Source organism: Nylanderia fulva, unplaced genomic scaffold, assembly GCF_048542155.1.
Source record: "Nylanderia fulva isolate GAGA-0341 unplaced genomic scaffold, ASM4854215v1 Scaffold15, whole genome shotgun sequence".
Taxonomy (NCBI): Eukaryota; Metazoa; Arthropoda; class Insecta; order Hymenoptera; family Formicidae; genus Nylanderia; species Nylanderia fulva.
In genome coordinates this window covers 4,247,236-4,260,045 of record NW_028189730.1, presented here as the reverse complement: position 1 = coordinate 4,260,045, position 12,810 = coordinate 4,247,236, and the positions used below count along the sequence as shown (strand labels likewise).

Here is a 12,810-nt window from a genome sequence, read left to right as displayed (position 1 = left end):
GGGTTGCGAACCCATTTGGATTTCGGCCAACTATTTTTATCGTCGTTGCGTACGCTCTGGCAACGACCTCGCCATGCAGCAACCGAGAATATCGCTAAATTGAATGTACCTCCGGGTACAACGCTATCGTTGCGTCAACAAGGATATTAGATTTTAAATCTGCAAATAGCGATTCACGCAGCATACATCATTCCCAGTTCTCTCTCTCTCTCTCTCTCTCTCTCTCTCTCTCTCTCTCTCCTGATGTACGCAACGAACACGAGTCCGATGAATTTTAATTTCTACCCGTTCTCGTAAATTCCACTCTTTATTGAACTTTACAAATTGACGCGTTTGTAAATACGCTCGGTTTATCGTGCTAAAAATAATTACGAGTGCGATAAATTTGAGAACTCGTATCGAGGAAATTTCAATTGAAAATTGTCGGTAGGATTGATGATGAGCGAGTTTCCAATATTTGTTAAAAAAAAAAAAAGCATATTAATTTTATTCTAAATCTACATATTATAGGGATGTTTGTAGGCAACAATTTAATGAAGGTTTGAGATTAAAGGGAAATGTTATTGCATGATAGAAAAATGGTCTCTTGAAAATTGTTATTAAATATTATTTTATTATTAATAACAATGATAATTACACTAATAATAAAATAACAATTACAAATAATAACTATACTAATAATAAAATAACAAAAATGAATAAATGACGTTGAAAAATAATTTTAATTTTGTTAAACTTTATAATCTGACGTTTAAATTTGAAACAATCTGGATATTATTACAGACGTTGAATAATAAAATATTTAAAACTTTAAAAATTCAGCAGAATTTTAAAATAAATTCCAAAACTCTTAAATGTTTACTATTGATTAATTAAAGGATTATTTAAATACTTATAAATATACAATGAACAATTAAAAGACTTAAAAGATTTCCCATATTGAAATATTGGTTTAAAACATTTTGAAATACGTATGTATTTATTTTGCGTAATAAAAATAGATATTTGCCTTATGAGAATGATAATAACTTTTTACCTTATAAAAAATGTGTATTTTAAATAAAAAATATATCAATACATTTAATGGAATAAAATAAATAAAAATAGAATAAAATAAATAGGATAAAAAATATCACAAAAATGTATAAGAATGGAAGTAGTAGAAGATGTAAAAAGAGGAGATAAGGGAAGGAGGAAAGAGGAGAGAAAGGGGGTAACAACCTAAGCTTCGATATTTTCGAGTTACGCGAGTGGCGTCGAAGTATCGATAAAATACGTATGCGTCGGTATAAAAGCACATCCAGTGATCTTGTTATGCTGCAGCAACAACATCAACATACCGTGCACGGGGAAGAATTGCCTTATGTACTCGGTGTTCCATTGGACGGCAGCAAGTACGACTTACGAGGTCGATACGACATCCGAGAGACGCTGTTTTCAGAAGCTATTATGAACTGGTGGTGCAGTTTTGCCTATAATGGGTAAGTTGCTAAAAAAAAAAAAAAAAGAGCAGAAAGAAAAAAATTAAAGGGATGCTGACCATGACTGTTTTACCGACTCTGAGTTCAAAGGCTTTTCTTTTTATTGGCTATACAGATTGAAAAATCCTTCTCCACAATTAAAGTACTGATAATAATGAACGGGGAACGCTGTAATTTTGTATAAAAAAAAACAATAAAAGTTAAAAAATTAATTTTTTTATCGGCCTCTTGAATCAGCTCATAATAATACTTATTTAATACAAAAGTTCTGCAGTTAATTTGTGCATAAAATATGGCGCCCCCAATAGAGATTACATGGAAGAATAATAAAAGTAATAAAAATAAAATTAAAAGCCTGTATCAAAAAGTTGTACTTAAATTAACTATGTATGTATATTTGCGTGCGGAATCGATGTCGAGGTATAAAACAGCAAAAATAAATTGCCGGACAACGTACCTATTTATTATTATCAGTATTTTTATTTTAGAGGATTTTTCAATTTGTATATTTAATATAAAAAGTGAATCTAACCTAACTTAGAGTCGGTAAAATAGAACTAGCATTCCCTTCAGCAAAATCTTGTACAGCATTTTTTGTGAGCACATTTTATCCATTATAAAAATTTTACATTAGGCCGATATGATTTAATCGAAGTGGAAGAAACTAAAGGCTGTACTCTATATGTAGAATATTATTACAAATAAATATTGAAATATATATTTTTTCTCCATAAATTTTTAAGTATTAATTTGTACATCGAAATATTTATTTTTCACATAACTCACGCGGAATTGAAATATAATCGTAAATATAAATAATAGTAAAAAATATTAAAAAGCTTTATTAATTTAACAATTGGACAAAATGGGAAAACAACATATTTAAAATGCATTCATCTTCTTGCATTACCTATGCTGTGTCATTTTCAGAAATGTTCTGCGTTTTATTTAACGAAACGAGAGAGTTATTAATTGAAAAATACGAATAAAATTTGCAGAGGTCTAGTTAGCCGGGGATAATTACAAGTTTAATGAGAAAAATAAACGTACAAACAAATAATTTTGCAATAACGTACGAAATAATCACTGTACGTGTATTTAAGTTAAATTAAAGTTGGTATGAAAGGTTGAATGCATATATATGAGTGGTGGTAAACGCGCGTAGAAACGATCGCATATAATAATAGTGGCGAACAATTGTTGTTGGGCGTTGACGCGAACATTTCTAGTTGCTGAAGTTAAACTTGGAAATATAACGTATTCAGGGAGGGGAGAGGGAGAAAACGTGATTTTCAATTAACTAAACATTCAAAAGTTTAATTAAACCGAACGGTAATATATTTTTCTCGATGTTGTTACATTTGGAAACAATTAAACTTTATAGACGTATTAATTTAAAATGCAATTTTTAAAATATTATATTGTAGAATTAAATAAACAGAAGAATAAATGAAATTTAGGGATTTGAAGAAAAAATATTTAAAACGTCAATGAAAATATTAATCAATTTTGAAAAATAAAAATAAAAATTAAACATACATATAGTCGTGAAATAGATAATGTAGAAAATACGTAAAATCCAGAAATTCCATAATGTTTAATTTAAATTGCATATTTTTTAAGTACTTTTTATTGTAATAGTATTGTAATAGATTTTAAAAGGATTCTTTTTAAGAGTGACACATTTTTTTATGCTTTTAACTGACGCATTATTCTAAACTCAATAATTGAACGGAATGATGTAAGCAAAACTACTAAAGAAGAAATACAAAACCGATAAACTCTATCGGATAGTTTATTAAAAATTCCTGTCAAATTAAATTGTTAAAGATTTTTTTTTTATTTTTGTTTTGCATAAAAATGTACGCAATATATACGCATATATTTATTAATTATTATTATGCATATATTTTTTGCTTCGTTCTCCTTTCAAATTAACTTGGCGCAATTTGATGCTTGTTATGTTGATGCTTGATATTGTCAAATTAACGATCCGACGAATCGGCTGTTTTAATTTGCGCGAAAAGAACAGATTATCTATATGTAGTTATTATGTAGAATTATTTCGACAAATCGTTTAACCCAGCAAAATATTTCATTTTATTCAGCCGAACAAGCCCAATGTTCTCGTGATACAAAGCTACTTTTGTTTAAACCGAGGTATATCGAATTTCTAATTATATTAAAAATTTATTTCGATAAAATCGTTTAAATCACAATTCAACGTTAAATTATATTATAAATATAAAAGCGAATCTCTGCATGACTAAGAATATTAAATTTGCAATTATATTGAAGCTCTCTATGTGGACTTTTAAATTTTCAAGTAATTAATTATAATGAAATATACGTTTATTTGATTTGTTGACAAAAATATTAGAATTTATATCGGAATAGGATTGAAATATAATTAATTAAACTAAATTTATTTAACAGATTTTTAATATTTTTGAGAATATTGTTTTGTTATTAATATATCTGTTACGACAGAATTATTATGCAAATTTTAAACTTTGACATTATTCGACCATATAATTTTCATTATTTAAAATAAAATAAAATATAAAATAAAATATGACACAAAATTCAGGGTATTAAAATACTATATTTGCTCTTTATATATTATGCTTATACTTTATTAAACACATTTTTAAAGCTTAATTTTTGAATCTCTGATTGTGTTGAATATTTTATTTAAATATTTTGTGAACGGTAAAGCAACTTCTTTCTCCATATTTCTCTTTCACATCTATTTGTACATTCTGAAATAGTAGTAAAAAATGTTATAACTTACAATTAATCTAAAAAGAATTAATACTTTATTATTTAATTTTTATATAGATATTGAAAATACGACACTGCGTATAAAATTTATATTACTAAAAATAATAAAATCTCGTAAATTATTAATACGTATACCGCTAACTAACCTTTGCAGTCTTGATGACTTATTAGAGAATTAAATTTCTCCTCTTGCAACAGAAAATTTAGTTTCCGCAATATAATTGTAAAATATATCTACTTTTTTCACGGAATATTTATATATCCATTTTGCCGCGAAATGTAAAACCGCATTTCGCATCGCGTCCACGCAATTTTTTGTCAGACACAGTTTTGAACATATGGTTTGACTAGAGTTTATTTATGCATTATACAATGGGATAAACGATAGAACTCGAGGTGGAACTAGGTCGGTGCAATTAAGCAAAACACACGGTATTTAGATTTAACGCGGTAAACGTTACGCGTTTGTAAACGTCGCGGAGCATGATCGATATTTCATGCGTCTACCCTGTATAAGGGCGCGTCTCCTCTTTGCGAGGATAAACGATGCGCAGCATCTGTACGGGAGCGTCAGTGTGTGATAACGAATGACAGAAATTTCTTTTTTTTCTTTTTTTCTGTCGATCGATTAAATTAAGGCACTATAAAAGTGAATATTCTCGTCCGCCATTTTTCTTTCAACTGCATGTGAAGGTTAGGTTATACGTCGTATATTATGCATATATCAAAATGTCATTACGCATTGTCATTGTACGCCTTTCGATCTCGCAGTTAATTAAAAAATTTATCGTAAATATCGATTCTATTAAACTCAAAATAATTGTTACAACAATCAACACATTGTGTTTTTGTTGTTGCATATAGTATGGTGCTTCCAAAATGCCTGGCTGCGTTGCTGTGAACAAACACCTATTGAGTTTAATAGACTCGATATTTAAGATAAATTTTTTAATCAACGACTGCAAGATCGAAAGACGTACAATGATAATGCGTATTGACATTTTGACATATGTAAATACGACGTATAACCTAACTTTCACATGCGGTAGAAAGAAAAATGGCGGACGAGAATATACTTATTTTTATAGAGCTCTAATCAAATGTATCGTTCGTTCGAAAATAATTTTCTCGCATGTTCGAATCATCGATGCGTGTATATATGAACAGACAAGTGGTGCATTATATTTATAAACGTTAACGAAAAAATTAATTAATACCGGAGATTTTGCGGTGGATTACAACGTTACGGAATTTCAAATGCGATATCATATATGTATGGAAAAGTTTGTCGAATTAAAATTCCTACAATCTAGATATTCGGATTTTATAAGCGCTTAAATTATACAAAATGTCGGATGTTATAATACAAAACATTCCGGAGATTTAAATTCCGTAAAATTGAATGAATCCTCCAAAAATGGTCGATCGTGCGTTAATTTTAAAGTAATTACACAGGTAGAAATAGACAGTATGAAATTATCCCCCGTGGATTATTTTGGATTATTCGATATCTTCTATTCTCTATATATCCCATTCCAATTTCCTGACGGTATTAATCCCAAGCCGGTTTGTACCGTCCGACAAAAGTTATTGGGCATTTCTGCCGCCGCATTAATCACTCGCGATTATTTATCAAGGAAAATACTCGAATCCCGCAGGAATCCCAATGTCGTCAAGCAACATCCATACCTGACTAATGGGTTTAAGGAATGGGGCCAGTACGAGGTCGAGTGGCCAGAATACGATCCGGTCAATCAGACATATTTCAATCTAAGTAAGTCCTCTTTCCACATCTGGTACACCTTGACTTGGAAAGATTTTCCAAATTATAAAATTCCCACATCAATATTTGTCGATACCAATCAATTCTTAAAGTGATTTGCTTGTTTACAAAAGTTTTTGCTAAGAAAAAGTTCGGTCATTATCTCGATATCATCGTCAATATCGATAGTGTCCACCACTAGTGTCGCATTGAATTATCAAGCCCCGAATAACAAATCTGTGAAAAAACCCATTTTTGCAACTTTGATTAGAAATGGAATAATTTAGAAACCAGATTCGTATTGAGCGTCCAAGAAACTATAAGAAATGACTGGTCTCGTTCCGGTAAATTTTTTTGTCGAACAATGTTATTTGATATATGCGACACCATTCTCTGTTGCACGCAGCCATACCACCTGACATAGGTACGCATTATCGCGCGGCGGAGATGCAGTTCTGGAATGAGGACCTGCCCAATCTGCTCAGGCACCCGAATAAAGACATCTCGAGCCCGACACGATCGAGAGGACCGCGACCGCAGATTCTCGACTTCGCCGACGGGATCGGCAAATATGCCAACAGTACCGCAAATCGAAAGTACGAAACCTACGGTGCTAAGTCTGTGGTAGGGATAGGACTAATTAACCCTTCTGTTAATGAACTTTGGACACCCGGGTATTCGAAGCACCGTTAAAGGTTCGAATTATGTCCGAACTTTTGTCTTTTTATTTTTAATCCGGAAATCCCCTAAAATATATTACGGGAAAGAATGTTCGATCTCTGACAGCTGCTTTAAAAATAAATTAAAAAATTATCCCAATGCGATATGTCGAAAACACGCAGTACGGTATCCGGATATTTATACGTTGACGAAAAAGTGAAAAATTATGCATTGACAGAAGGATCAATTACACGTGTATCTGAAATTTTTGTTATCGAAGGAATTTCTCAACAATTGAGAGTTTTATATACAGGATGTTCTAAAAAAATATGCGAGAATCAAATAAAACAACATAAAATTGCTTTTTTTATTCATTTTGTGTTTATTCATACATTTTTATTGTTACGGATTGTGAAACATATTTTTTTCCCGTAGATACACAACTCCGCCAAGTACAATCTCCAACACAGACAAGCCATTTTCAATCGCGGTTACGACGGATGGAAGCATCGGGCAGGGATCTACGGTGGAGACCGACATGTTGAAAAGCTCGTCGACGATGATGATGGTGATTGTCTTCTTCGTGGTGTTCATACTGATAAACTTTACGGCCTTCCTGTACATCTACTATAAAAAGCAGAGCGTAAGGAGGAAGGAGAAGTCGTTGAAGAGACGAGCCAGCGAGAAGAAAGACGACTCCGTCAAGAGGTCGAAGACTGATAAGCACGAGAACCATTATGGCCAGCTGGGCTACAAAAGCGATAGCAAGCCAGATCTGAACGACGTGATAAAGAATGACAAGGCGTACGACAACAACTCCAACTTTGGACGCAGATCGAAACTGTCGAGGCAAAACTCCAGCTCTACTATTGACACTCACATCAAGGTCAGGGAGTGGATTCAACAGGAGATTGTGCACAGGTCAGTGAAAGGCTCGGCGGAAATAAAATTTCAAGTTAACAATAACTAATCTGTAATCCTGTTATCTTTATCCTAGAATTTTTCCAAGAGTTTTAAAACACATTTTAATGCATATTTTATATTCGCGGATATTACCTTCATTATTTTATGCGAATTTTTTTGTTAAAATAAAATTATTGTAAAATAATGAATGGACAAAAAATTTGAAATTTGACATAATTTATGCATTTGTTAAAAATCGCTCAGTTATATTTTATTTTAGATTGTTTTATTAAGTAACCAATTATTCAAAGATTTTTTTTAAAGAATTAAAATCTTTTTTGCGAGAATTTCAAGATTTTTATTTTCAAGATAAATAAAATTAAATGTTTGTTTTACATGGATTAATTTATAATTAATTTATTTCTATATTTGTGCTAAATTCTTTGTTACTCTGACATTATATCATAGGCTTTTCTTAATAAAGCAATCAATGTTTCGAATTTTATTTAGATAAAAAGGAATGAAATTTGATATAATTTATTAATTCAAACAAACATTAAAATTCTGTATAATTTATTTATTTATTAAAATCGATGAATTATATTATTGATTTTATTAAGCATCCAATTATTCAAACAATTAAAAATTTTCTCGCACGAATTTCAAAATTTATATTTTCGAATTTTGAGATTTATTTTACAGTCAAAACAAAATTAAATAATTGTTTCGAGCAAATTAAATATTTTGTATTGAATTTGTTGTTACTCCGACATTGTACTGCGGGTTGTTCTCGATGTAGTAGTCGACATTTCGAATTCGATTTGTACGCCTTCCTTAATTGCGAAGAGCCGAAGATACTCGGGGAACGCTTACCCTCGCAAATTCGTCGATCGTGGTGAGGGTTGAACGACCTAGTAATCCAATTAGAGGTTTCCCCCGCTTAAAGAGTGGTTGCTTTGAGACGTGGTCCGTATCACTCAAATCAGAGAATTGTGTTTTCTCTTTCTCTCTTTCGCCGTTCGAATATTTCGTTAGGTGTATTGACTCGCGAAAAAGGTTGACAAGTGCTACCCTACAAAGTTAATTGAACTCGTTAGAGCGCAACTTTCGTCTCTCTCGTCATTTAGCAAGCAATATTTGATTTGCAAATAATATCGTCAACAATATCCTCTCGGTGTTTGTGCGCGCTGCCGTGCTGCTGATTAAAACAAAAATAAGAACGATAAAAAAAATACAATTTAGAGGAAATTCTATATAAAACGGCACGATAAAAATAAATAACTTCGCGGAATATTTTGTATCATGTATAAATTGCGTAATAAATTTTTTAAAATATTTCCGTTTACTTTTTTTTTTGGACTGCGAAAAATTTTTTTCCCGCACAAACACGAGTTAGATTAAACAGAATATGTATGCATTTATATTTTTCAACTGCTCATCACTGTGACGTGTATTACTTTTCGGTCTGTTAATATGACAGCGATACATAATGAGCATCGGAAAATCATATATTTGAAATATGCTTGATTATAAACATGCATCATAGCGCTGTTACTAAATAAATAGGTCTACATTACATATATCATTAATGTGTGCATCATAGCACGCGAAACAAATAAATGAATGTGTATTATTAAACGAATGCTTTTGGCAAGAAGTAACATCTCGTTTGTTGATGTAATATACAAGATTAAATTAATTAATTTCCGGAGGCGTGAAAGTGTAATTATTATTATTATTGGTCGTTATCAAGTTGCAAAATTAATACGTACCTTTCATTTACCAAATGAAAACACTGCGCGATTGACAATAACTCTTGGTAATAATTAGTTGCTATCATTAAAAATGAGTGGTATTAATAATATTAAGTTTAAATTTTGTGTTAAATTTAAATAACGATATTATTTGACATATAATGTCACATTAAATTGCACGACAATTTTTCTCTCAGCAAAAACATCATTTATTAATCAAATGTTTTCGACGACGCTGATAATTTTCCATATTACTTTTTATTGCGAATATTAATTCAATATTAATTAAATAGGAAAAATTGTGTAATATTACTGTTTTTTTTTTAAATAGTGGGCAAAAATTTAAATTCTAAATTTAATTTGCAATAATACCAAACATTACATTTTTGAAGACTTTCTTGTAATATATTAATTTTGGGGAACCTAAACGTCTTTGAGAGGTCTGTTGTTTTCTCCTGTTTTATCGACAAAATGTGAAATTAGATAAACTGTAAATTTATTTATTAGCTGTATATACAGATTGATAAATCTTTTTTTCCTGTACAAACTGAAATATTAATATTAACAAAAGGCGAAGCGCTCTAATTTCAGATAAGAAACAATCCGTATAGCCAATAAATAGATTTATAATTTATCTAACCTCACATTTTGTCGATAAAACAGGAAGAAAAACAACAGACTTCTCAAGAACGTTTAAGATCCTCTTAAAGTAAAAAATGCTTTTTGTCTTGCTTTGTTCGTACAGATGTTCACCGAGGTTCCTGCGCAAAACGCGAGAAACGTTGCAGAAGGAGCACCAGGAGAAGCTGAACAAGCAGCAGCAAGAAGAGAAGCAACGCATAATAGAGGAGACGCTGAAGGAAAGGAGAGACGAACCGATCTACGACGAGAGTCCAGCGCTGATTGTGCGTCCTGGAAAGAAGTCGAAGCTGCCGAAAATCTCCGTGGCGATCGACGCAACTCCAGCCACCAGAACCGAGTCCGTTCTGAATCAAGTACCGATCGAGTTAACCAGGAGCATCGAGGTGCCGAACGAATACGAACCGATTGCGGATCAATTGATGACGCCCGAGGTGATCGTCATCGAGCATCATCATTCCAGGAGCGATCCCCTGCCGATGGAACACGTCCTGAAGACGACGATGCCGAATTTCTCCAGTCCCAGGATCCACGAGCCCGACGCGGAAAGCTCGAATAGTTTATACGCGAAGATCAATCCCAAGCTGAAGTCCCGTTTGCCTCGTCCCGGCCCGGGAACAAACGAGGCGCCACTGTCCAATCAATCCAAATACGAGAATCCAGTTCCTAGCGAAGAGATCTACGTAAAGACCGGACCGATTTTGACGACCTTCGGTACGAGCGACGTGAACGTCACGTGTCGGGAACCGATCGTGGAGAGAGAGTGCATCAGCCCGGAGGAGGCTCTGCAGACAATCAAACGCCGAAACTATCCCAAGGTGCTTCCGGATATAGAGAAGAGACGATCGCTCCCGGCGCCGAGTAGTCTCTTTGTGCCGAAACAGCACGCAAATTCATTAAAGGACTACAAGAGCGGGAATCGAATGAACTTCTTTTCGAGTCAACCGCCATTACCGCCACCCAGAATATTTGGGAATCCCTCGAGGAGCCTCGATAAGGGCGGGTTCTTCGCCGAGGAGAGCGAAAATCAGTGCGAACACGAGCCCATCACGACGAACCTACACGTGGGTCCGCTGCTGAAGAGGCAGGATTCGGGTAGAAACAATTCCGATCCCAATATAATAGATTCCTTAGAGGAGAGCAGAAGTGTTCAACCTAGCGGAAGCGTAGACACCATTTACGCGAATCCAAAGTGTCCGCTTCACGGGGGTCATCAGTATCGCTTCTCGCCGACCTCCCACAGCGTTGACGAGGATATCGGGAAATCGGCCGCGCTCTTAGAACCGGGCAATCCCAATTGGTACAAACCGAGCGAGCCACCAACCGTAATGACGTCGACGGTCTCCGAACCGCAAATCGTGGTTGGCGGGATCGAAAGGGATGCGACGGCGCAACCCAAGATCGTGATCACGCCGAGAGAGGTTAATCCATACCAGGCCAATCAATACCCGAGCCCGTCAATCTCGTCGACACCGGCGTCCGAGGGCGACAAGAGAAGTTTCGAGCAGAAGCACGAGCCTGTCAATCAGCCTCCGAGTGATCCGCCGCGAGATGGGGGATCATCCTCGGACAGGCCGGACAATTCTTCGCCGGTGGAGAGAAGAGAGCCCCGGATAATCATCACTGCGCGGGAGCCGAAGAGTTCCACGGGTAGTCAGAAGCAGCCCAAGATCATCATAAAGCCGACGGCGAGTCTGCCGAGAAGCCGGGATCAGAGGAATATACCGAAGGTGTCAGCCATACCGTCCCCGGAACAGCAGAATTGTCAGAACAGCGAGCGAGACAGGGTGCTGGAGCTGAGGGAGAAGCCTTCCCTGAGGGAGAAGCCGAGGGTTACGAGGATACCGTCGTTTTCACGTAGGCGGGAGGAACAGCCCGGGATTGAAAGGCCGTCCTACGTCGTAGAGAGACCGGAAGTCGCGTCTAGGACAGACACGACGAACCCCAGTAAAATCACGGATCCAACGTCGACGTGCAACGACGCCACCAGGTCGTGCATACCGACGCCTACGACGATGCCAAAGAGCGAGAAGACCTCCAGCACGGACTCGTCGTCCACCAGCAACGGGAATTCCAGCAACTCGAATACCGGGACGATCAAACGCAAACCGGCGAGCAAGAAATAATTGGCCCGAGCCATTTTCGCGAACGTAGATTCGGAATTTCACGTCGGAGACATCCCGATGCAATTATCCCGAGTTTTTTCCTCATGAAGCATTTGCAAGGTTTTTTGAACTATCGCCGTCGAATGATGAACGGAAAAATAATTTCCTCTCCCAATTTTTTTGAACAAATATTTTATTTATAGCATTTAGTGCAACAAATACAATGATCCAGGAGTTGAAGAAAAACATGATGACATCACAAATTCATGAAACAATGAGACAATTTTTCAGGGCGATATAGATATTGCATTTTAGCGACTCTAACTTTATTTATGTGTAACTTTTTTTATTACCGTTATTATTAATTCTATTATTTTTCTACGACTAATTGAAACTATGTTGGTACACAACAAGTACATAATTGCATATTGTGTAAATATTGATTAATATTGTGATGTTCAAGACAATAATATTTTAGTCCGTTAAGCAAACCGCATTACACGCTTTATGAGCTGTCAAAATTATTTTAATTGAATTGCGAGCAGTTGTCGATCAGATTTAAATGAATTTTAAATGAGATCGATTTTAGATATTGGTTGACAATAATCCGCTATAGTTGTTAATACAATTTTCAAAGCGCACGCGTCTCCGTACGCGCATATAACTTTATACATTATAAATACGATGCAAATATACGTTTTTCGTACTTTTCCAGCAGAGAA

General features: G+C 34.8%; 1 protein-coding gene across 3 annotated transcripts in view; it reads left to right on the top strand.

Moving 5' to 3' along the window:
* Positions 1-12,810, top strand: part of LOC114937283 (uncharacterized) — a 74,849-nt gene extending 62,039 nt beyond the window's left edge. For all 3 annotated transcript variants that reach the window (XM_085480549.1, XM_085480548.1, XM_085480550.1), the window contains exons 10-14: positions 1,324-1,481; positions 5,924-6,039; positions 6,434-6,623; positions 7,123-7,608; positions 10,090-12,810. In XM_085480549.1, the coding sequence (XP_085336675.1) occupies positions 1,324-1,481; positions 5,924-6,039; positions 6,434-6,623; positions 7,123-7,608; positions 10,090-12,109 (2,970 nt within the window). In that variant the 3' untranslated portion in view covers positions 12,110-12,810. The remainder of the gene's footprint in view (positions 1-1,323; positions 1,482-5,923; positions 6,040-6,433; positions 6,624-7,122; positions 7,609-10,089) is intronic.